A 25,967-nucleotide genomic window follows, 5' to 3' on the forward strand; every position below is an offset into this window, starting at 1 on the left:
TCCAAACAGCTCTCCATAGTGGTTGGACCAGTTTGCACTCCCACCAACAGTGCAGGAGAGATCCTTTTTCTCCACAACATTGCCAACATTTGTTGTAGCAAGTTTTTTTAATATGTGCTATTCTCACTGGTGTAAGATGGTATCTCATGGTAGTTTTGATTTGCATTTCCCTGATTACAAGTGATATTGGACATTTTTTCATATGCCCGTTGGCATTTGCATTTCCTCTTCAGAGAAGTTTCTTTTTAGCTCTTCTGCCCATTTTTTGACTGGATTATTTTCTTTGTTTTTTGTTGAGTCTCATCAGTTCTTTGTAGATTTTTGTGATCAGTCCTTTATCATTAGTGTTTTGTGCAAAAATGTTCTCCCAGTCGGTGGGGTTTCTCTTGGTTTTGGTTATTGTCTCTTTTGCTGTGCAGAAGCTCTTTAATTTGATGTAGTCCCAGCTATTGATCTTTGCCTTCACTATCACTGCTTTGGGTAATGTGTCTGTAAAGATGTCTTTGATGTGCATATCAAGTAGTGTTTCCCCTATATTTCCTTCTATGTATTTTATGGTTTCAGGTCTTATGTCTAGTTCTTTAATCCATTTTGAGTTGGTTTTTGTGTATGGTGTTAGGTCATAGTCAAGCTTCACTCTTTTGCATGTAGTGACCCAGTTTTCCCAGCACCATTTATTGAACAAACTTTCTTTGCTGCAATGAATAGTCTTTGCTCCTTTGTCAAAGATTAGTTGATCATGAATCTGTGGGTTTATTTCTGGATTTTCTATTCGATTCCATTGGTCTGTATGTCTGTTCTTGTTCCAATACCATGCAATTTTGATGATTATGGCTTTGTAGTATAGTTTGAAGTCTGGGGGTGTGATTCCTCCATTCCCTTCTTTTTTTTCAGGAGACCTTTGGCTATTCAGGGTTTTTGGTGATTCCATATGAATTTCATCAATAATTCTATTTCTTTGAAGAATGACATTGAAATTTTTATTGGAATAGCATTGAATCTGTATATTGCTTTTGGTAGAATGGCCATTTTAATAATGTTTATTCTTCCAATCCATGAGCAGGGGATGTCTCTCCATTTCTTTGTGTCTTCTTCTATTTCTTTTAACAGTGTTTTATAGTTTTCTTTGTATAGGTCCTTTACCTCTTTTGTTAGATTTATTCCCAAGTATTTGATTTTTTTTGTTTCAATAATAAAAGGGGTGATTTTTTTGATTTCTTCTTCTTCAGATTTATTGTTTGTGTATAGAAAGGCTACTGACTTTTGCATGTTGATTTTGTATCCTGCCACTACACTGAACTGATTGATGAGTTGAATTAGTTTTTCTGTGGAGTTTTTGGGGTTCTCTCTATATATTATCATATCATCTGCAAATAGTTATAGTTTGACTTCTTCTTTTCCTATTTGCATTCCTTGTAGGTCTTTCTCTTGTCTTATTGCTCTGGCTAGGACTTACAATATTATATTGAAAAACAGTGGTGAGAGTGGACAGCCTTGTCTTGTTCCTGCTCTTAATGGGAATGCTTTTAGATATTTTGCCATTGAGAATGATACTTGCTGTTGGCTGGTCATATATGGCCTTTATGATGTTGAAGTATGTTCCTTGTATCCCAAGAATTTCAAGGGCTTTTATTATGAATGGGTGTTGCACTTTGTCGAAAGCTTTCTTGGCATCTATTGATATTATCATATTTTTTTTATATTTCTTTTTGTTGATGTGTTGGATAACGTTGATAGATTTTCAGATGTTGAACCATCCTTGTGTCCCTGGCATGATCCTACTTGGTCGTGGTGAATTATCTTATGGATACATTGTTGGATTCTGATAGCTAAAATTTTATTGAGGATTTTTGCATCAGTGTTCATTAGGGAGATTGGCCAGTAGTTTTCCTTTTTTGTGTTGTCCTTGTTCGGTTTTGGTATTAGTGTAATGTTGGCTTCATAGAACGTGTTTGGTATTGTCCATTCCTTCTCAATTTTTTGGAAGAGTTTGTGAGGGATAGGCACTAATTCGTTTCTGAATGTTTGGTAGAATTCATTTGTAAATCCATCAGGTCCTGGGCTTTTGTTTTTGGGGAGGTTTTTGATTACCATTTCAATTTCGCTGCTTGTAATTGGTCTGTTTAGGTGTTCTATTTCTTCTTTATCTAGCTTTAGGTGATTGTAGAGTTGTAGGAATTTGTCCATCTCCTCTAGATTGTTGAACTTGTTTCCATATAACAGTTTATAGTATTTTCTAATTTTTCTTTTGATTTTTGCTGTGTCCATTGTGATTTCTCCTTTTCATTTATGATCCTGTTTATTTGTGCTTTCTCCCTTTTTTCCTTTGTGAACCTGGCTAGGGTTTTGTCTATTTTATTGATTTTTTTTTTCGAAGAACCAGCTCTTGGTTTCATTGATCTTTTGGATTGTTTTTTTTAGTTACAATTTCATTTATTTCTTTTTGGTTTTTATTATTTCTTTTCTTCTACTGGTTTTGGGGTTTTTTTGTTGTTGTTCTTTTTCTAGATCTTTGACCCTCGAGATTAGGTTGTTTCTTTGAGTTCTTTCTTGTTTCTTGATGTGAGCCTCTTTTGCTATATATTTTCCTCTTATAACTGCTTTTGCTGCATCCCATACATTTAGGAAATTGGTGTCCTCCTTTTCATTCAATTGAAAGAATTTTTTAATTTCTTCTTTGATCTCCTCATCTCCAGTGGTCTTCCAGTAGTAGTATGGTTTTCAATCTCCATGAGGTAGGACGTTTCCTTGACTTCTTTTTATGGTTTATTTCTAGTTTGATGCCTTCATGGTCAGAAAAGATGGTTGGTATGATTTCAATCTTGGTGTATCTGTTGATGTTTGTCTTGGGTCCCAGTATGTGATCAATCCTGGAGAACGATCCATGTGCGCTTGGGAAAAATGTGTACTCAGATTTTTTTGGGTTAATGTTCTATAGAAGTCTGTTAAGCCCAAGCACTCTAGATCCTTATTTAGAATTATAGTGTCTTTAGTTATTTTTGTGTTGTTGATCTATCCATTGTTGATAGTGGCATGTTGAAGTCTCCCGCTACGTATGTGTTTTCTCTGATATCTGTTTTCAAAGATGATAATAGATGTCTGATATATTTCGGTGTTCCTTCGTTTGGTGAATATATGTTAATGAGTGTTATTTCTTCTTGAAGTATTGTCCTTTTGATCATAATGTAGTGACCGTTGAGGTCTCTTTTTACCTTTTTGATTTGGAAATCTGTTTTATCTGATATAAGTATAGCTGTTCCTGCTTTCTTTTTTGGTCCATTTGCTTGTAGTATTGTTTTCCATCCTTTAACGTTGAGTGTATTTTTATCTTTTGTAGCTAAATGTGTTTCCTGGAGACAGCAAAAGGTTGGGTTTTGTTTCTTGATCCAGCTTGCGACTCTGTGTCTTTTTATTGAAGAGTTTAGTCAATTTACATTTAGAGTTAATATTGATATATTAGCATTTGTATTTGCCATTGTGTATGTCTTTCCTTTGATTTTATTTATTTATTCTTTTAATAATTTTTTTTTTGGCCTTCTTTTGTTGTTATTCGTCCCTCTGAGGTTCTGGCTTTAGGACTCCTTGTAGTATTTTTTGGAGTGGGGGTTTAGTCATAATGAAATTCCAGATTTTCTGTTTTTCTGGGAAGGTCCTTATTCTTTCTTCATAGAGGAAGGAGAGCTTTGTGGGATAGAATATTCTTGGTTGGCATCTGTTTTCTTGGAGTCTGTTGACTATGTCCCTCCACTCTCTCCTTGTCCATAGTGTTTCTTCGGAGAAGTCTGATGTCAGTCTGATTGGTTTTCCTTTGAATGTTATCTGTTTCCTCCCTCTTGTCAACTTCATTATTTTTTCCTAGTCTTGGATTCTTGGGAGCTTTACTATTATGTGTCTTGCTCTGTTTTTCCTCTTGTCATGGAAGTTTGGTGTTCTTCTTGCTTCTTGTATATCAATTTTGATCTCCTTCTTCACGTTTGGGAAATTCTTTTCAATTATTTCCTTGAATATTTTCTCTGTTCCTACATCTCTTTCCTCTCCTTCTGATATCCCTGTAATTCTTATATTTCCTTTCCTCAGGGAGTCAGATAGTTCCCGAAGTCTTTCTTAGGTCTTTTTCCTTCGTACTTCTCTTTCCTTTTTTGTTTTGGTTCTTTTTGTTTCTGTATCTTCAAGAGTACTTATTCATTTTTCCATTTCATCTATTCTTCTTTCATTGCTTTTCCCAGAGTTCTTTAGTGCCTCCATTAATTCTTTGATCTCCTGCATTTCTTTTACTTCCCTCTTTAGGGACTCAATTTCATTCTTCTGAGCTTTGTTTTCCTTAGTGACTTCCATCAGGTTTTTCATCATGGCAATTATAAATTCTTTTTCTGGAAGGCTCAGAATTTCTTCCAAGTCACCATAGTTGCAAGCTGGTGGATGTTTCTTTTTTTTTTTTTTTTTGTGGTGTGTCTTTTTTTCTGAGGTGTTGCTACTTTACTTGTAGTTTTTCTTTTCCTTGCTGCCTGTCTTTTAATTTGCCTTATGCATTGGGACACTGTGCCACTGGTACTGGCTGGCATCTTTTTGGTTTGTTCTCTTGGGAGTTTCAGAAACTGGCAATCCAAATGTGTCAAAACTGTTATGCCAGAAGTCTGGTGAGGCAGTGGTACTTTGAGTATGTTAATGTTCACTGTCAAGTATCTCTCCTCCTTCTGTGTTTAGTTACAAATGTGCTTCTTGAAGCCCCAGAGACTTCCCTGGGGGTGGGGCAGCTGAATTGCACTCTGGGTTTCAAATCTCTGGATCCTCCTCTGGGCTCCGACTTCCTGCCTGGTGGGACCAGGCTTGTGGGCGCCTTCAGCTCACCTCTGACTGCGCAGGGAACCTTCTCCCTCTGGCTCCACGGGGAGCCTTCTGCCAGATTCAAGCAGTATTTATTGAAGAAAGGTCCCTGTTCTAAAATGGCACTTTGAAAAGAGGCACACTCTTCCGCACACCCCACCTGTCCTGGCCATGGGTTTCTGCTCCCACTCTGGGTTCGGCCTGCTGGCCTGAAGGGGCCTGGCATGGGCGAACTTCCTAGCTTACCTCTGGTTCATCCGGGAGCTTTCTGCCAGTTTCAAGCAGTCTTTGTTGAAGAAAGGTCCCTATTTTAAAATGGCGATTCAGAGATAGGCACACTCTCCCGTAGGCTGGATCTGCCCCAGCCGTGGGTGCCCACTTCCCCTCTGGGCTCAGACTGCTGGTCAGAAGGGGCCTGGCCTGGGCGAACTTCCTAGCTCTCCTCTGACTCCTCTGGGAGCCTCCTGCTGGTTTCAAGCAATCTTTACTGAAGAAAGGTCCCTATTCCAAAATGGCGATTTGGACACAGGCACACTCTTCCCCGCGCCAGGTCTGCCCTGGCCCTGGGTGCCCGCTCCCACTCTGGGTTTGGACTGCTAGCCAGAAGGGGCCTGGCTTGGGCAAACTTCCCAGCTCACCTCTGACTCCTCCAGGAGCCTTCTGCCAGTTTCAAGCAGACTTTACTGAAGAGAGGTCCCTATTCTAAAATGGCGATTCAGTGACAGGCACACTCTTCTGCATGCCTGGTCTGCCCAGGCCCTGGGTGCCCACTCCCCCTCTGGGAGAGGGGCCTGGCCTGGGCGAACTTCCCAGCTCACCTCTGGCTCCTCCAGAAGCCTTCTTCCGGTTTCAAGCAGTCTTTACTGAAGAAAGTTCCCTGTTCTAAAAAGGCAATGCGGGTACGCACTCCCCTGCATGCCTGGTCTGCCCAGGCCTTGGGTGCCCGCTCCCCCTCTGGGCTTGGACTGCTGGTCAGAAGTGGCCTGACTTGGGCAAACTTCCCAGCTCACCTCTGACTCCTCTGGGAGACTTCTGCCTGTTTCAAGCAGTCTTTACTGAAGAAAGGTCCCTATTCTATGGGGTGTTGGTGATTTTTTTTCTGGTCGCTAGGTGGCACCAGAGATCTCTCCTAGTGTCCTTGGGAAGCTGTTTTTTTTTTTTTTTTTTTTTTTTTTTTTTTTTTTTTAACCCCGTGGGACATGGGAACAGAGTGGGAGTGGTGGGGAAAGCCTCAACGTCTTTGGGGTGCTGTGTCTGCCTTGTGCCCCACCATCGTGGGGATACCACACCCCAAATTTTGTGCCCCGGGTCTCAGTTCCAAAGCCCTCAGGTCTTGCGCCTTTTGCACCCAGCTCCCATGTCCGGGCGCCTGGTTTCTGATTACTCAGTGAGGGACATTCACCTCAGTGAGGGCCCCCGCGCGTCTCCCCGCAAGCCTAGGTCGCAGGCGTGGGGACCAGGGCAGCCACGATCCACGTTTGCTTTTCAAATGCGCTGCTTTTCTGTACAAGCTTACAGGCTGGCCTGGGGCTGTTTGTAGGTCTCCAGGAGTCTTTGTTTTTCTCTAATGGCACCTGGAGCAGTTCTTTCACCTCTGCAGCGAATCCTGCAGGGTTCTCCACAGCTCCAGTTCACGGGGTGTGGTGGCTGAAATAGTTCCTTTCCACTCACAGTCCCACTTGATGTGTAATTTGTTCTTTTGGTTGTTTTAGTATTTTTTTGTTTATTCCTCCTTTCTGTTGTTGGTTGGAGAGTGCCGACTTTGTGGGTGGGGGAGGGTAGCAGGGTTCTGAGCTTTCCTCCATTCTAGTCCTCTTTTGTGGCAACTTTCTTCTTTGGGTAGTTTGCTGGAGTCGCCCGTTTATCTTCCGTATCCCAGTTCTCACTGGGACCTGCTGCTTTTCCTCCCTATTGCCTTTTTTTTAAAATGGGAGATCTTACTCGCAGCATTTCCTAGCTGCCATGTTCTCAATTTGTTGACACAATTTTAAATAATGCAGATTTGGAAATCTGGAAATTGATGGAGTAAATATATGTTTGTGGAAATAGTAAGAGATCAACAGCTATTTTTTTCTGACAGTCCCAGTGTACAATTTGTTGTTTGTAATTGGGTTGTACAATCTATCTGTCACCAGATGAAAAATTATATATATATATATATATATATTTTAAATATTTTATTTTATATAATTCTTACATCTTTTTCATCTTTGCTCAATGTATGCATTTTCATTTTGGTTATATTCCCCTTACAATTGTGCCCTCCCCCCCTTATTTTGACTCTAGTCCTTCCTTTCCCTGCCCCTCCCCCACAGTGTGTCTCTGGTTTATAGTTGCTTGTTGATTTTGATTTTTACTTTGTAGTGATTAATCTTTTTCCTGGACTCTTATTTAGGTTTTCTAAATTCCTGCTATGAGTGAGACCATCTGGTATTTTTCTTTTTCTTTCTGACTTATATCGCTGAGCATGATCCCATCTAGCTCCATCCATGTTGCTGCAAACTGCATGTGTTTATCTTTTTTGGTTGCTGAGTAATATTCCATTGGGTATATGTACCATATTTTCTTGATCCAGTTATCTATTTTTGGGCATTTGGGTTGTTTCCATACCTTAGCTATTGTAAATAGTGTGGACTGCATCTCTTTCTCTATCTAGACAATGTTCCAGTCTTGTTGGTTCATGCCTCTTCTGTCTTAATCACAGTTTCTCTCTGCATTCTTTGTCTTTTTTCTGTCATTACCTATAGTCTTCTCTGTCTAAATCTATTCATCCTTTCTTTTGGGAGGATGATTTTGCTGAAGTTAGTTCTTGATCAGCTTGAATGTACATATACATAGTTCTACATGATTTCTGGGATGATAAATTGCATCTAAATTAGAAACTCATGCCATTTACAGCAACATGGATGGGACTAGAAGGAATTATACTCAGTGAAAGGAGCTAGAAGGAAAAAGAAAAATATCAGATGGTTTCACTTATAGCAGGAATATAGTGGAACGAAATAAGACATCATTGTAAAAAAAATAATAACAGTGCAAAACACAACAATGCAAAAATGGACAATTATATATGAGAGACAATTATAAATCAGAGACATACAGCAGGGAAGGAGGAGGGAGATAGATCAGAGGGAGGGAGCTGTGGTGATATGCACGGGTGCCTTGCTGAAGGAAAATCTATGGGGACTACTCCTGAGGGGGTGGGGGGGAAGCAAATATTGTTTAAAATTGAACAATGATGTAAAAAAATAAAAATAATAATAATAATATAAAAAAATAAAGTAATAAGGGCCTCCCCAGTGGTGCAGTGGTTGAGCACTTGGTTGTGAAGCTGCCTGCAGCCTCTGCAGCACCGGTTTGATCCCTGGCCTCTGGGTGAGGGTCCCACATGTTGTGCAGACCTCTCCTGCTGCCTGCTGCTCCCCTCCACAGTGTACTTCATCAGTTTGCCTGTTCTGCTCTCTGCTCTGGCTCTGGTGAGTTCTCTCACCCTCTTGCCCTTCTGACTGTACTGAGTGCTTGTATAAATAAATAAAAAAATCTTTAAAAAATAAAATAATAAATTAGAAACAGGAGCATTGTAGAAAAAACAATATACAACATACTTTTAATATGTAAGGCAAATTAAAACACTATAAGTTTAAAATACATGAAAAACATAATGTTATTTTAGTTGAATGAATAAATCTACTATTACAGTGTACTAAGTTCAAACATGGGAGGGAAAGTTTTGAGGTAGACTGATACTGAGTAATTCATTCAATAGTTCATTAGGTCATATATGCACTCATTGATTAAAGTATCCATTCATAATTTACTTGCAATCACTGAGGATACAATGAACAAAACATTATGTGGACACTCAAGAAGCTTGAAGACTTATGGGGATGAATGATGCTAAACATAATTTAACACTTGTTTCATTTTAAGTATAACAACTGCCATAAAGTTCTATTCTGAAAAGCTTATCACAAGAAATCTGACAAAGCAAATGGATTCAGGGAAAATTGGATACCCACATGATGAACAAGAAAACAAAGTCATGGGTCAAATTAGATTTTGAAAGAGATAGTATAATGTCCTGGTAATTATTTTAGAAGTAAGTTGAATTTGTTTCACAGTTTTAGTGTCTTCAAATGCTGGTTGCCTGCCTCATTTTATTCTTTACTAACAGAATCCAATTTTATTTAGAAAAATAACATGCCCAGAAACAAACATTTTTGGTTAGGTTTCTGTATATAATTGTAGGGTGGTTATTTGACACAGTTTTAACTACTGTAAGAAAGCAAAAGTAATTGTATTGTGCTTCTAGGGAAGTTCCTCAGAGAAGATTGTTTCAGTTTTTTTTTTTTTTTCTTTCCCTTCAATTTTGGAATGAGAACGTTATGACAGTGACTATAGTCAATATCTTGAGAACATAAAAATGAGGGTAAAATTACAAATAGAGTACAGTAGAAAGCATGAAAGCTCTAGATACCCAGTGTTATTGTGACCCCTTCATTGTGCTAGACATATATACTTTTTGATTTGGGGCAATTAGGGGAAAATTAATTTACAAATATGTAGGGTAAATGGAATATTTTCTGAAGAAATCTTGTCTTATCATCAAATGCCTTTCTCCTCTAATATTGAGAAAGAAATGAATATTTAAATAAATACTATATTTGTTTAATTGCTATTTATGTGTTTATACAAACAATAAGTAATAAAAAAACTGAAAAATGAAGGTTATAATTTATGCTAGGTTAATCAAGAATGCTTTGTGGAAGAGGTTCCACTTGAACTGAATCTTACACTTGTAAATTTGCCTTCACATTTGTGGGTAATTTGGTGATGGGTATGCTGGAGAGACAGATATCTGAAGAAGTTTGAGACTATTTCTTTAAATCATATACACTATTTAAATAAATGTTACCTCAATAAAATAAATTAAAATAAAAAAAAAAAACTTTGAATGCCATGATTAATTTTCTGAATTGTTTCCCCATAGTTACCCAGGAGCCAATGAATATTTCTAGCAAATTTTTATCCATGTTTTCAGTATAACTCATTTACTATGTGATGCAGTTGTATTCAGAGTAGAAGACCTACATGTTAAAGAGGTAGTTGTCAGGCAGTATTTTGGAGAGCCCATACCAGGATCTTTCTGGTAGTAAAGGAAAGGGAGAGATAAAGAGAAGTTGCCGTGGACAGCTTTAATGATTTTTTAGATCTGGGAGAGAAAGGTGAAGAAATGTGAAAGAAGCAGGGTATTTTTATTTAGTCCTGGTTAAATAAAGAATTATTATAGGTAGGTAAGAAAGGACAGATGTTTGTGTAGTTGGGGAAGGGAAGAAGATGGGTTTTCTTTCAAGGCTGTCTGAAAATAATGAGGTAGAAATGTCCTGAAAAAAACTGGAAATGTGTGATTCAAGTGTTAATTATGTAATGTTGTATTTGAAAAATAGGTGAAATCAATGATTTTATTGCCTGCACACATTTTATTTTATTTCACATATCAGTACTTTTTGTTATTTTTAACTTAGCCTTGAAGTATCATATTTTGGCTGACAACTTTAGTCTTTACATGAAATAGCATTAAGATAAAGGGTCTTAACCAGTGGTCCAGGAGAATATGGGAAATAAAATGAATATTTCCTATTTTTCCATCACTTATAATTAACGTTGTTATGCCTTTTTCTCCAAAATAGCTTTTATTCTTTTTTAAGTTATATATTTAAGGAGTTATGTGTTTAAAATGATGTATGTTAGGAATGCTGAAAAATGACAATGGTAACATGTTCTTAATTAGAATTTGTATATGCAAAACAAAGAAAATTTGATTAACATCTGAAATGCTTTTCAAAAAGCCAAAAGCAAACAACTTGGGTAAACTACTTTATTTGTAAACTACTTTAATTTTCTTCATGTTCAGGCAAATTTCACCACATTTATAATCTGTAAAATTTTCATCATATAATTTTGATTAAATTTTTTGATTTAAAGCTTTTACTGAATTTTTCCTTAAACTCTTTAATGCATTTCACTGATATCACACATTTCATAATAAAAATGCTCTAAATGATTTTTAAATAATTAGATATTGTTGTGTAACCATCCCAGGGCTGTAGGTTCACCATATATTCTAACAATTTAAAAGAAAATTATGGGTTCATTGTCATCATCTTTAAAGGTTTTAATAGGGAGCAGGGGAAACCAGCCAGCAGGGAGACAACAACTTGAGCTTCCTACCCCAGGGTGTTATAGCCTTTTTATCCCTTCCCTCCTAGGCACAGATGTGCACAATCATCGGAGAGGTATAATACTGCAGGGGCAAGTCATAGAGACTAATGACAGAAGGGTGTGAAAAACCCTGATAACTCATTTACCCTACAGATATATAATTTTAAAGTAAAATTTTAGACTAGAATATAATTAACATTTAAATAAAAACTAGAATATTTCTCCAAAACATAAATTTTATTTCAGCACAAATCAGTTTTTTGTGATTATATTATTATGTTACTTAGCATTATTATATACGTTTATAATCTATTTATATTTACCATTAGAAAAGGAAATGGATGAACATTATTTTATAATTTGAAAGTAGTAGTTTTGGTTTAATTGCCTATAATTTTAATTCTAGCATAGTGTGTGAACTTCTGTCATTTAGCTATTGTCATAAGAGGTGTTCACTATTTCTACAGGCCCATATTCTAGTGAAGTTTATCTCCTAAGTACAAGGTTGTTTCCATTCTTTGGTTTTTGTTTTTGAAGATTTATTTATTTATGCATACAAGAATTGGGGTACAGGCCAGAAGTGTTGGGGGTGAGAGGATTCACCAGAGACAGAGTGGGGGACAGAACAGGCGGATTGACAGAAATACTGCTGAGGGGAGCAGTGGGTGAGTCAGGAGAGGTCTGCTGCACCATGTGGGCATCTCCCTAGCCAGGGGTAGAACTTGTGCTTCAGAGGCTGCAGATAGCTTCATAGTCTGTGTCTCAACCCCTTGCGCCACCGGGGAGGCCCAGGGTTGTTTCCATTCTGTCTTGTAGCTCTGTACCTTCTTTTGTGTTGCCTTTCTGAGTTTTTGATAGAGTTTCTGAAGTGCTATTTTTCTTTTTCCATGCAAATCTACCCTGTACAAGTTTTCAGCTTTACTCTTTAGCTCCCTGCCCCATTTAGGTTCAAGATTTGGCAAGTATTTTGAGGAAAAGGCTCAGGCTGTTGCCAGTCCTTGCTCTAGTGTGACTTTGGCTTATGAGCACACTAGATTTCACTGTTTCTCTAACTAAGAGCCTGTTATTTTGCCTGCTCTAAGACTCAGCAAATACTGCATTGTAAATAACTAGTAATGAACTTGGATTCCTGTAGTCTTTAATCCCTCATGCTAGAATATATGATTTTCAATAGCTCCATCAGTTACTTTTGCCCTAAGTAGTAAATACCCATATAGAAGAAACAGTTTTTTTTTTAAGTTTTATTTATTTATTTTATACAAGAACTGCGGCACAGACCAGATGCGTGGGGGTGTGAGAGGATTCACCAGAGACAGAGCAGGGAACAGAACAGGCAGATCTACTGAAATACACTTGCTGAGGGGAGCAGCGGGCGTGACAGGAGAGGTCTGTGGCGCCATGTGGGACCCTCGCCGGCCAGCCGGAATCGAACTGGTGCTGCAGAGGCTGTGGGCAGCTTCACAGCGCAGGGCTCAACCACCTGCGCCACCGTGGGAGGCCCAGATGAGACAGTTCTTAATGAGAACTCATATGGGAAGAGGTCTTTCTTCTTTGGTATTTAGTACTTGAAGTTTACTTTGCTTCCACATATCTCTGATATATTTAAAATGATAATTTTAATATTTTTCCATTTTTGCAATATAACAATTGTTTTCCAGAACCTACTTTTTGGTGGAAATCTTGGAATAGCTATTACAAATAAAATATATTAAGACAAAAGACAAGTTAGGAATAGTCACTATCACTGATCATTTTTTAAAAATCTAATTTACATTAATAATGTGTTAAATTTAATTGTATCCACAAGTCCATAGATATGTTGAAGGAAACTAATGGCATAACTACAAGGAGAAATGGACAAACTGAACATTACAGATAAATTTGGGTGCCTTAGTGCCAGGCATAGTGTGGTAACATACATCTGCAGGTTGTGATAGTATACATCTAAATCATATATAGTCAATATTCTAAGTCAATATTGCCTTAATCAAAAAATTAAATAAAATGAATGCTCTTGAAAAAAGTAAACATTAACCTATTCTAGGGCAAACTGACCACTGTGTGATGTTACTAATTCAGGAAAAATGAGAAATTGCATAAACAAATATCAAAAAATGTAAAGAAGGACTTCACCTAAGATTCTTTTTTTTGTTATTATTATTTTATTTTATATATTTCTTACATTTTTTCATTTTTGTAAAATGTATGCATTTTCTTCTTGGTTATAGTCCCTGTGAAAATCCTACCACCCATTCATCCGTGAACCATCACCATGATCCCTTTTGGTCTTCCCACCCTTGTTTTGATCCTACTCCCTTCTCCCCCACTGTAGGATGTCTCTGGTTTATTGTTGCTTGTTGATTTTCATTTTTACTTTATTATAATTACTTTCCCCCCTGCCCAATCCCTTATTTGGATCCTCTACATTCCTCCTATAAGTGAGACCATCTGATATTTTTCTTTTTCTTTCTGGCTTATTTCACTGAGCATTATCCCTTCCAGCTCCATCCATGTCACTGAAAATGGCATGAGTTTATCTTTTTTGATTGCTGAGTAATATTCCATTGTGTATATATACCACATATTCTTGATTCAGTCATCTATTTTTGGGCATTTGGGTTATTTCCATAGTTTACCTGTTGTAAATAGTGCTGCAATGAACATTGGGTTACAGGTGTCCTTTTGAATTAATGTTTTTGTGTCTTTTGGGTAGATCCCTAGGAGTGGAATTGCTCAATCATATGGAAGCTCCAATTTTAGCAGATTGAGGAACCTCCATACAGCTTTCCTTAGTGGTTGCACCAGGTTGCATTCCCACCAGAAGTGTAGGAGAGTCCTTTTTCTCCACATCTTGCCAACATTTGTTTTTGCTAATTTTTTTTTTTTTAATATGTGCCATTTTCACTGGTGTAAGATGATATCTCATTGTGGTTTTGATTTGCATTTCCCTGATTGGAAGTGATGTTAAACATTTTATCATATGCCTTTTGGACATTTGCATTTCCTCTTTGGAGAAGTTTCTTTTGCTCTTCTGTTCATATTTTTGACTGGGTTATTTACTTTATTTTTGTTGAGTATCATCAGCTCTTTGTAGATTTTTATGATCAGTCCCTCATTATTAATTATGTGTACAAAAATTTTCTCCCAGTAAATGGGGTGTCTCTTTGATTTGATTAATGTCTCTTTTACTGTGCAGAAGCTCTTTAATTTGATGAAGTCCCAGCTGAAAGAAAATCAGTCTCTAGAACCCGACAACAACATGACATAGCTTTTCTTTCTATCAGATAAAGAATTCAAAACTGCCATAATTAACTGAATCAAAGAATTATAGCAATACTTAGAATAATACAGAGAAAAATTAGAAAACCAGATGAAAATATATAAGAAAACTAAAAAAAAAGGAAAAAAAAGGATATGAGTAACACATAGAACAGAAGAATAAATTTGAATCTAAAATAAAAAAAAATCATAGAACTGCAATATGTATAAATATAAATGGAGGAGGTAAAAAAAATCTGGAAAAAGTTGTGAAAGTAGAATAGACCAAATGGAAAACTATATCAGTAATCTTGAAGATATAGATTTGAGCAGAAACAAAATAGTGAGATCCAAAGAAAAAAGAACAAAGAAATATATCAAAAATTATCTAGCATCATAAAGAAAGGAAATAGGAGTCATAAAAATCCCAGAAGAGAAGAAAGAGAAGGGAGTTGAAAATTTTATTTAAATAAATTATAAAAGGAAATATCCCGAAACTGAAGAAGGAAATTAAATTTAGAAATACAGGAAGATAAATGGACATAAAACTACCTAAATAAGGTAATCTCTAACAAGTCACAGAGTAGTGAAACTTCCAGGAGTCCAAGACAAAGAAAAAATAATGAATTTAATAGGTGGGAACAACTAAACTACAAATTTACACTGATTAACCTCAGACTTTGCTGAAGTAAAACTAGGGCAAGAAGAGAATGGAGTGTGATATTCAAAGTACTTAAAGAAAAAAAATGCAGCCAAGAATACTTTATCCTGCAAAACACTCATCCCTATATGAGAGAGAAGTAAGGACTTTCTCAGAAAAACAAGATCTTTAGGAATTTGAGGAACATTATGATTAAAAACCAACTCAAGAAAAGAAAACAAAGAACAGAACAGGGAATTGAATAGAATCACAAACAAAAAAAAATGAACAAAATGGCAAAAAAAGACTTCTACATATCCATAATCACTTCTAGATATCCATAATCAGTGATCCATAATCACTGATGTCCATTGATGTCCACAGGGTGTCATGTTGGACTAGGAAACAGAATCCAATTTTCTGTGGCCTCCAGGAAACATGCCTAGTGCTAATGACAAACACAGACTGAATTGTTGGAAAACACTTCTATAAGGAAATGGCACCCAAAGGAAAGCAGGGACAGCCATACTTAGATCAGATAAGATGGACTTTCCAGCTGAAAAAGTTGATGGAGATAAGGATGGACACTATATAACGATCAAGGGGACAATACATCCAGGAAGACAGCATTCATCAATATATACTCACCAAATGAAGGAAGACCAAAATATATTAGATAATCACTTTTGAATCTGAAAACAGATATTGTGTATGTGGTAGGAGACGTCAACACTTCAATCTTACTAATGGATAGATCACAAGACAAAAAACAAAGAAGGAAATATTGCCCTAAAGAAGATGTAGACCTCAGAGGCTTCTCCAGGATTGACCACATACTGACTACAACATAAATATCAACAAGTACATGAAGATTGAAATATTACCAAATATATTCTCTGACCATAACACTATCAAACTAGAAACAATTACAAAAAGAATGTAGGAGATCCTCTATTATGTGGCTACTGAACAACACACTACTGCAAAAAGAATGTAGGAAAGGGCCTCCCTGGTGGTTTAAGAGGTTAAGACGCAACCTCTGAAGCTATCTGCAGCCTCTGCAGCACGAGTTCGATCCCTGCCAGAGAGAAACCCACATGGCACAGCAGACCTCTCCTGGCTCGCCCACTGCTCCCCTTAGCAGTGTATTTCAGTCAGTCTGCCTGTTCTGTTCCCCACTCTGTCTCTGGTGAATCCTCTCACCCCCCACACCTCTGGCCCATACCCCAGTTCTTGTATGCATAAATAAATAAATCTTTCAAAAAAAAAAAAGAATGTAAGAAATCCTTTCATGTGTGGACACTGGCCAAAACACTATTGATAGAACTGGGTTATTAAGGAAATCAATGAAGAAATAAAAAAAGTACCTTGAGAAAAATGATGGTGAGGACACAACTTTCCGGAACACAAGGGACAAAACAATAACATTACAAAGAGGGAAGTTAATAGCAATAGAAGTTCTAACCAAGAAACAACAAAGAAACCAAAGCAACAGTCTAATCTCTCCTTTCAAGGAACTAGAAAAAGAAGGAAAAATAAACAAAAACAAAACAACACAACTAGAAGGAAAGAAATCATTAAAATTAAAACTAAAATAAATGAAATAGGAGTAAAAAAGACAGCCTAAAAGATTAATGAAACACAAAGCTGGTTCCTTGAAAAAACACCACATTCCCTGTGCTGTCCCCTATCCCAATTTATACCACTCTCCACAACCATTCCCTTTTCGGGGATTGTCTTTGACCCTTTGTTGTTGTTTTTTTTTTTTTTTTGGCATTCCAATTATAAGGGAAACCATCATATTTTTATTTTTCCATCTGTCTTATTTCGCTTAGTATCAACCCTTCCAGTTCTATCTGTGTTGCTGTAAATGACATGAATCTATCTTTTTGGATTGTTGAGTAGTAGTATAATGTGCATATATACCAGATATCCTTGATCAGCTCATCTGTTTTGGGTCATTTAGGTTGCTTCTGTATCTTGGTTACTTTAAGTAGTGTTGCAATAAACATAAGGTTGCAGATATTCTTTTAAATCACTGTTGTTGTATTTTTTGGACAGATTCCTAGGAGTGCAATAGCTTGGTCCTCTTGCAGATCCATTCTAAGTGTTCTGAGGAAACTCCACACAGGTTGATAGTGTCTGGACCAATTTATATTCACACCAGCAGTGTAAGAAGTAGGTTCCATTTTCACCACATCTACACCAGCATTTGTTTCTAGTTTTTGTTTTGTTTTGTTTTTTAATATGGGCCATTCTCACAGAGGTGAAGTAGTATCTCATTTTTTAAAAAGATTTATTTATTTATTTTATACAAGAACTGGGGTGCAGGCCAGATGCGCTGGAGGGTGTAGAGGAATCACGAGAGACAGAGCAGGGAACAGAACAGGCAGACTGACAAAATACACTGCTGAGGGGAGCAGTGGTTGCAACAGGAGAGGTCTGCCGCGCCATGTGGGACCCTCGCTGGCCACCTGGGATCACACTGGTGCTATAGAGGCTGCTGACAGCCTGCGCCACCAGGGGAGTCCCTCATTTTGGTTTTGACTTGCAATTCCCTGAAGACAACTGAGGATGAACATTTTTTTCATATACCCATTAACCACTGCATTTCTTCCTTGAAAGCATGTCTGTTCATTTTTGATTAGTTTGTTTGATTTGTTGTTGAGTTGTGAGAACACTTTGTAGATGTCCAATAGTATCTTATCAGATGTACGGTGTGCAAATATTTTCTCCCATTCAGTATGGTGTCTCTTTGTTTTAGTCCATTCACTGTACAGACATTTTCTTAGTTTGATATAGTACCAGCTGTTCAGATTCTCCTTTGTTTCCCCTGCTTAGGAGACACTTTCTGAAATTTATGTCATGGTGAGTTTTTGCCCGTCTTTTCTTCTATATATTTTATGGTTTCACATATTATATCCAAGTATTTTATCCATTTTGAGATTTTTTTTTTGCATGGTGTGAGATAGCTGTCTAGTTTCAGTTTTCTACATGTGGCAGTCCAGTTTATCCATTATAATTCATTGAAGAGACTTCCTTTGCTCCAGTATACCTTATTTGCTCATCTGTCATAGATTACTATTCCAAATATGTGTGGTTTCATTTCTATGATTTCAATTTTATTCCATTGGTCTCTGTGTGTGTTGTTCCAGTACCAGGCCATTTTAATTATTCTGGTTTTGTAGGATAGCTTAAAATCTGGAAGGATAATACTCCCATTCTTCTACTTTTTACTGAAGAGAGCTTTAGCTATTTGTAGTCTTGTGATTCCACAAAGATTCCAGCAATATTTGTTCCATTTCTTTGAATGTACCATTGCAGTATTTTACTGGAATTATATTGAACAGTAAATTGCTTGCTGTAGGATGGCCATTTTGATAATGTTGATTATTCCAATCCATGAGCAGTGAATATCTTTCCATCTTTTTTTGACTTCCTTTATCTCTTTAGACAATATTTCATATTTTTTCTTGCATAGGTACTTAACCTCAATTGTTATATTTATCCTTATCTATGTCATTTTTTAAATATTATTGTAAATTTTCTTAATTTCTTCATTTCAGGCTGATTGTTTCCTATAGCAAGGAAACTATTTTTATGTATTTATTTTTTTTTATCCTGCTACTATACTGAAGTGGTTTTTTAATTAATTTTTCCATGGATTATTTTTAGGGTTTGCTCTATATAATATCACATTATCTACAAGCAATGATAGTTTTTTTTTTTCAATTTGAATTTATTTTATGTCTTTCTCTTGCCTAATTCCTTGCTAGTACTCCTAGTACTATGCTGAAAAGTAGTGTTGAGAGTAGACATCCTATCTTGGACCACAGTTATTGGAAATGATTCTGTTTTTCTCCATTGAGAATGATGCTTGCTGTCCATTTGTTATATGTGACATTTATTATGTTGAGATAAGTTCATTTTACCCCAAGATTTTCTAGGGTGATCATCATACATGGATGTTGATTTGTTTTCTCAGCATCTATTGATATTATCATATGTATTTTATCTTTCTTTTTGTTGATGTATTGAATTATCTTCACTGACTTTTTTTAAAAAGATTTATTTATTTATTTATTTTTTTTATACAAGCACTGGGTACGGTCAGATGTGTGGGAGGGTGAGAGAATTCACCAGAGCCAGAGTGGGGAGCAGAACAGGCAGATTGACAAAGTGCACTGCTGAGGGGAGCATTTGGCACAGCAGGAGAGGTCTGTGCACCATATGGGACCCTTGCCAGCGGCCAGGGATCGAACCAGTGCTGCAGAGGCTGTGGGCAGCTTCACAGCCCAGCACTCAACTACTGTGACACTGGGGAGGCCCTTCACTGACTTTTGGTGAGTGAACCATCCTTACATCTGTGGAATGAAGCCCAGTTTGTCAAGGTATGTAATCCTTAAAATTCAGGGCCTTCCTGGTGGCTCAGGCAGTTGAGGACAGTACTCTGAAACTGTCTGCTGCCTTGCAGGGTGGGTTTGATCCTGCCCAGCCAGGGAGATACCCACGTGGTGCGGGAGACCTCTCCTGTCTCACCCACCGTTCCCCTCAGCAGTGTATTTCAGGCAGTCTGCCTTCTCTGTTCCCCTCTCTGTCACTGGTAAATCCTCTCACTCTCTTGCACATCTGAGCTGTATCCTGGTTCTTGTATGCATGAATAAATAAATCTTTGGGAAAAAAAAAGGAGAAAAGAAAGAGTCCAGGAAATGAACCAGATATTGTCATTTAAAAGGCCCAAAGAGTTCTAAACAAAATATTAGCAGATAATCCTATACCAAGTGACATAATAATAAGTTTGTCAAGAACCAACAATAGGGGCAGAATACAGAAGAAAAGAAAAAAAAAATGTAACCTATAAGGGAATGCCAAATGACTACAATTTAAAAAGAACAACAACAACAACAACACATTAAAAGTACAAAAGCACTGGAAAGGGATATTTAAAACACTCATAGAAAAAGATTTTCAGCTCAGAATCCTCTAACCATCACGATTAACAATCAAGATAGAATGAAGACTAAGACACTTGACTAAAACTTAAAATTTGAATGAATTTATAATACCAAGACACATACGAAATAAATCCTAAGAGAATTATAATAGAAAGTTTATAAGAAATTGCTATTAATAACTTTATACCATTAAATTCAATAATGATGAAGAAATAAAATGAATAAATTTTAGACCAACATAATCTACCAAGACTAACCTAAGAAGAAACACATGAATGGAACAAACCAATTTACAAAAATGGAAATTGAAGCATAAAATATCTTCTGAAAACAAAAGCCCAGGACCAGATGACTTTACACGTGATAAACTAACACCCACCAGACTCAAATTGTTTTCCAAAATACAAAATGAAGGAATATTTCCTAATTAATTTTATGATGCAAAAATACTAGTGAAATTAAATACTAGTGAAATTAAACAAATACAATGTAAGAAAAAATATAACATCCTTGATAAAAATCAATTATCAGTATTTGATAAGAAATACTGATATACCATGATCAAGTGGGATTCATTAAGGGCTGAAGGGTCATTTAATATATGTAAATTAGTTAATACAATGCATCATATTAACAAAAGACAAAAAATGTAATATGAATAGATAGATGCATAGAAGGCATTTGATGAGATGCAATACCCATTTGTAATAAATCTCTATACAAGATGGGTATAGAAATAGCCTACTTCAATATCTAAAAGGACAGATATCACAAATCAATAAAGCCTGAAATCTAGCACAAGTCAAGGATGCTAGTTGGCACCCTTTTATTTGACTAGAATTAGAGGTTTTGACCACTGCTATCAGAAAAAAACAACAGAAATAAAGGCATTTAAATCAGAAAACAAGAGGAAATAATCACAATTTGCTGATGATATTGCATAATATGTAGTAGACCCTAAAGACCCTATTAAAAAGTTATTACAAACAACAAATGAGCACAGCAATTTGGCAGTCTGCCATACATATATCTGATATATATATACACATATATACATATATGTATACATACACACATACATATATAAATCCATAGCTTTTTAACATACAAATAACTAATAAGAAGCAACAAAAATAATAACTCCAATTATAATCACTTCAAAAAGAATACCTAAGAATCAACAAAAAATGTAAACGACCTATGCAATGAGAGTGACAAGGTGTTACTAAAGGTCTTAGGTAGTGACATAAAGATATGGAAGGATATCTTATGCTCAAGGATGGGGAGAATCAAGTTTAAAATGACAATCTTGCCTCAAATGATATACAAATTTACATAATCTTTATCAAAATTGAGCATTATTTTTCAAATTAACTGAAAAAAAATATTTGAAATTTACATGGAACCACAAAAAGTCTTGAATTGCAAAAGCAACCTTGAGAGAAGTGAGGAATCCTGTTAACTAATTTCAAACTTAGTTATAAAGCTACAGCATTAGAAGACCTCTCCTGGTGGCTCAGGTGGTTGAGCGTAGCGCTTTGAAGCTGTCCACAGCCTCTGCAGCACCAGTTTGATCCCGGCCAGCCAGTGAGGGTCCCACATGGTGAGGCAAACCTCTCTTGTCTCGCCTGCTGCTCCCCTCAGCAGTGTATTTCATTAGTCTGCCTGTTTTGTTCCCCACTCTGTCTCTGGTGAATCCTCTCACCCTCCAGCGCATCTGGCCTGTACCCCTGTTCTTGTGTAAATAAATCTTAAAAAAAAAAAAGCTACAGCATTAGAACTAATATAGGACTGCCACAAATATAGACACATGGAGTGATAGAAAAGCATCAAAAGTCCAGAAATAAATTTACATATATATATATACAGCACTTAATCTATGACAAAAGGTACTTGATCATAAAATGAGAAGAGATAGTCCCTTTAGTAACTGGTATAGGAAAAATTGGAAAACCTATTATAGAAGAATGAATTTGGGTTATTCAGTAACACCATACACATATATAAACTCCAAATGGGTTAATATTTAAATATCAGACCTGCAATATAAGATTTAAATATAAATAAAATACATGAAAGAAACCATTGTCAATCAGTTCTAAAACATAAATGATAAAGATATTCTCAGTGATTGAACCACTATGGAAAGGGAATTAAAAACCAAAAAAAAAAAAAAATGGAATCACCTCAAGCCGAAAAAGTTCCATATAGCTGAAGAAATTGTACTGAATGGAAAAAAAATGTGTCCTTGCAGTATATAACTGATAAGGAATTAATAGCCAAGACACATAAAGAACTCTTGCAAATCAAAATCCATATAATTCAATTAGCAATGGGCAGCATATATAAACAGAGAATTCACTGAAGAGATAGCCACAAGGTCAAAATACATATGAGAAAATGTTCATTGTCATTCTTTATAAGAAAGGTGAAGATTAAAACCACATCTCACGAGAATGGAATGGCACATATCAAAGACTCCAAATAATTGGTGAAGAGACTGCAGATAAAAATATACCCCATTATATTGTTGGTAGGAAGGTGAACTGATAGACCATTATGGAAAGCAATCTGAAGTTACCTTAAAAATATTAAAAATATAAGTACTGTATGATCCAGTAGTTCTGCTCTTGTACAACTATCCACAGAACATAAAGCAATCAACAGAAGTCTTGTTACAATATTCACAGCAGCATTATTTACAATAGCTAGGACAAGGAATCAGCCTAAATCTCCTTCAGAGGATAAATGGATCAAAACTTGTACATATAGTCCCCATACAATTCCCACCCCCTCTTGTTTTTATCCTACTCCCTTCCCCTGTAGTGTGTCTCTGGTTTATAATTGCTTGTGAAAATGCACACATTGTGCAAAAATGAAAAAATGATGTAAGAAATTTATAAAATTAAAAAAATTAAATAAAATGCAGGTAATAAAAAATACTTGTACATATATATGTTAGAATATTACATAGCCACAAGAAAAGATGAAATGCAAGTATTTTCAGCAAAGTAGAGGGAATTTGAAATAATTGTGTGCAGCAAAGCAAGTCATAACAAATAAAAACAAATATTGGTCATTCAGATATGTAATAAAAAATTGACAATAGAAAACACTTTCAAAAACTACTGGATATGAAGAAACATCTTGAGGGCTATTAGGTTAAGAGGGAGGAGGGAGAGAAAAGGAAAATGGATCACAAGGGATGGTTATAGAGGAAAATAAAAAATAAAGTTGACTTATAAGGGAAATTTAAAATAAATTGTATAGTTTATAAATTTATAATTTAAATGTATATGGGCAATTAATTTTCTTGTCAGGCTTTCCAAAATACTCTAGGCCTGTATTATGTATTCAGGATGTCTGCGTGCTTTTGCATTATCTTTTACTTGCATTTCACACACCACAGAAGCAGCCCTAAAAGACAGAAAAGTCATCTTTAGAGCTAATGCCATTCTTGCTTTCCCTAGCCATTTCTTACTAAATATATTATTGTTCTGGACAAAAAGAAAATAACTGCTGACATGTATTATTGATTGTGACATTTAGTGTATGACACAGAGTTACATCTAAGTTTCACATCTCGTAGTCATTACCTGTACTCCTACCATAATAAGTGCTTCTTTGGAAGTGGAAGATAATTTTGTTGGAATGTGCTTAAGATGAAAATATGGATGTTAGAAATAAGACAGAATATGTTTTATAAAACTTTGCTCCTAGAGGGTTTTAAAAAGTGTGCTATCTCAGTATCTAAATGTATGACATATATGGAATATTGAAGTTCTTCCCTATTATCTATCATGGGCCCTTGTTGTTCAAAATTGATTTTTTTGCATTGAAATTAGATGTTATATAAAAATAAGATTAGCTAACACTTTTACATAATCAGATACCAATCTAAGTATTTTACTTGTTTTCTTTTAATCCTCACAGTAAACCTATGATGCATGGTATTATATTTGTCAGCTAGAGATGAGGAAACTGATGATCACAGAATTGGCTTGCCTAGTGTTCCACAACCAATGAGGAGTAGATACTTGGAACCCAGGAAGTCAAGTGTTAGAGTGTCTACCCCCTTAGATTCAATAGACTCTTGCCTACAGAAAATCATTAAAACTTTATAAAGTTTATAATTTATACATAATACAGATGAGCAAATATATATATATCATAAGCTATATTTTAAAATAATTTGTGGTATATGAGTTTAACAAATTTTTATTGAAATAATCAACTCCTTGTTTATAAGCTTTATTGTTAGAAAATGCTACTGCATATTTAATTTAGTTTAGAACTATTAACATGGTTAAATAATATCCATGTGGTTTGTGCTGATTAAAATGTTAATAAACCTTTTTGCCAGCTTGTGAACAATATGTAGGTATTTCTTTTCACAAGACTTTTCTTTTTGCAAAACAAACAGTGGCAGCTCTCCTGCCCACCTGTGACTATGCCTCTTGATATTTCCTTTCTCCTTTTCCTAATAAACCTATCTTTTTAAATTATTAAAAATTTAGTATAACTGCAGACTATATAAAAAGCCATAAAATGATGAAGGGGAAATGTTTTAACTTAATTGCACTATGTTGTCAATGAAATAAGGAGTCTCATTTGTAGAATAAATATGTTCTTATTAGAATAGTAAATCAGGGATAATTTTGCTGCTTATGAAAATGAAAAATCATTGCTCTCATTGTTGCAGGAAATTTTATTTGTATATTAAACATAAAAAGGACAGTTTTATTTATGTTGTGGAAGCTATTTTTAAAGGAATATTTAAAAATAATTAAATTAAAAATTTCATAAATCTTTTCATTTTACTTTACATTTTAACAAGTGAATTTGTACTTTTATAAGACAAAATGAAACTAGGGATATTTTTAAATTCTTATTTTTAATTATCAATTGAAGAAAAGTTTTACATTTTTCTACTTATTTCTTAGTGTGAACATCCATACTATAGATATGTTCTATAGATTTTCTATATAAAATATGTACATGTTCATTCCTTGAAATCTTTTACAGGAAATCCCAGCACCAGGCAGCTATGATGTTCAAAAATCATATGAGATGTCCCAAGTGAAACATAACTACATGCCACCCCGTAATTTTGTGGCTAGAATAAAACATTCTTCTTTTCTTAGCACAACTCCTCGGTGTTTAGTCAAAGTGATTGATGGGCCAGGTAAGTGAAAGCATTTCTATGAAAGTAGTAGGAAAAAAAGCTAAGATTTCTAAATTAAAATAGACAACTAAAAGACAGGTATTTATATCTCTCTTTTTAAAAATATTTATTTATTTATGCATGCAAGAGCTGGGGTCAGGGGGATCTACTGAAATACACTGTTGAAGGGAGCAGTGGGTTAGACAGGAGAGGTTTGCTGTGCCATGTGTGTTAGCTCCCTGGCCAGGAATCCAACTTGTGCTTCAATGGCTGTGTATAGCTTCATAGTGCTGAGACTTAACCCTTGCACCACCAGGGAGGTCCTACATTTATATCTCTTTTAAGTGTTTATGATTAAAAAAAAAAAGGAAATCAAAACACTATTCAGTGAAAGATTTTAGATTATTTTTCCCCAACAGCCAGAAGATTAACTTGGATTTTTATGTCTCTCAATTTTATTAAAGACTATTTACCTATTTTACTAAAGCTAATAATATCATCTTAGGGCCCCCTGGTGGTGCAAGGGTCAAGTCTCAGCACTATGAAGCTCTTGACAACCACTGCAACATGAGTTTGATCCCTGGCCAGGGAGCTAGTCCACATAGCACAGCAGTCCTCTCCTGTCTCACCTACTTTTCCCCTCAGCAATGTATTTCAGTAGATCTGTCTGTTCTGCTCTCCACTCTGTCTCTGGTGAATCCTCTTACCCCCTGTACCTGTGGTCTATAAACCAGTTCTTGAATGCATAAACAAATAAAATAAATTTTTAGAAAAGCTAATAATGTCATCTCCTACCAAGGAAATCACCCAAAATCTTATTGCACTAGAGCTGGTAGAGGAAAAATTCACTTACCTCGATTTTGGGAGATTATATTTGGGAGCAATATTGTCCTGTTCCCTACTT

General features: G+C 35.8%; 1 protein-coding gene across 1 annotated transcript in view; it reads left to right on the forward strand.

Moving 5' to 3' along the window:
- Positions 1-25,967, forward strand: part of STPG2 (sperm tail PG-rich repeat containing 2) — a gene marked incomplete at both ends in the record, with an annotated part of 288,689 nt that overhangs the window by 212,986 nt on the left and 49,736 nt on the right. The window contains one exon of the mRNA XM_084232956.1: positions 24,925-25,084. Within this exon, the coding sequence (XP_084089082.1) occupies positions 24,925-25,084 (160 nt within the window). The remainder of the gene's footprint in view (positions 1-24,924; positions 25,085-25,967) is intronic.

The sequence above is a fragment of the Talpa europaea genome (assembly GCF_964194135.1).
Source record: "Talpa europaea genome assembly, chromosome: 5".
In the NCBI taxonomy this organism is placed as follows: Eukaryota; Metazoa; Chordata; class Mammalia; order Eulipotyphla; family Talpidae; genus Talpa; species Talpa europaea.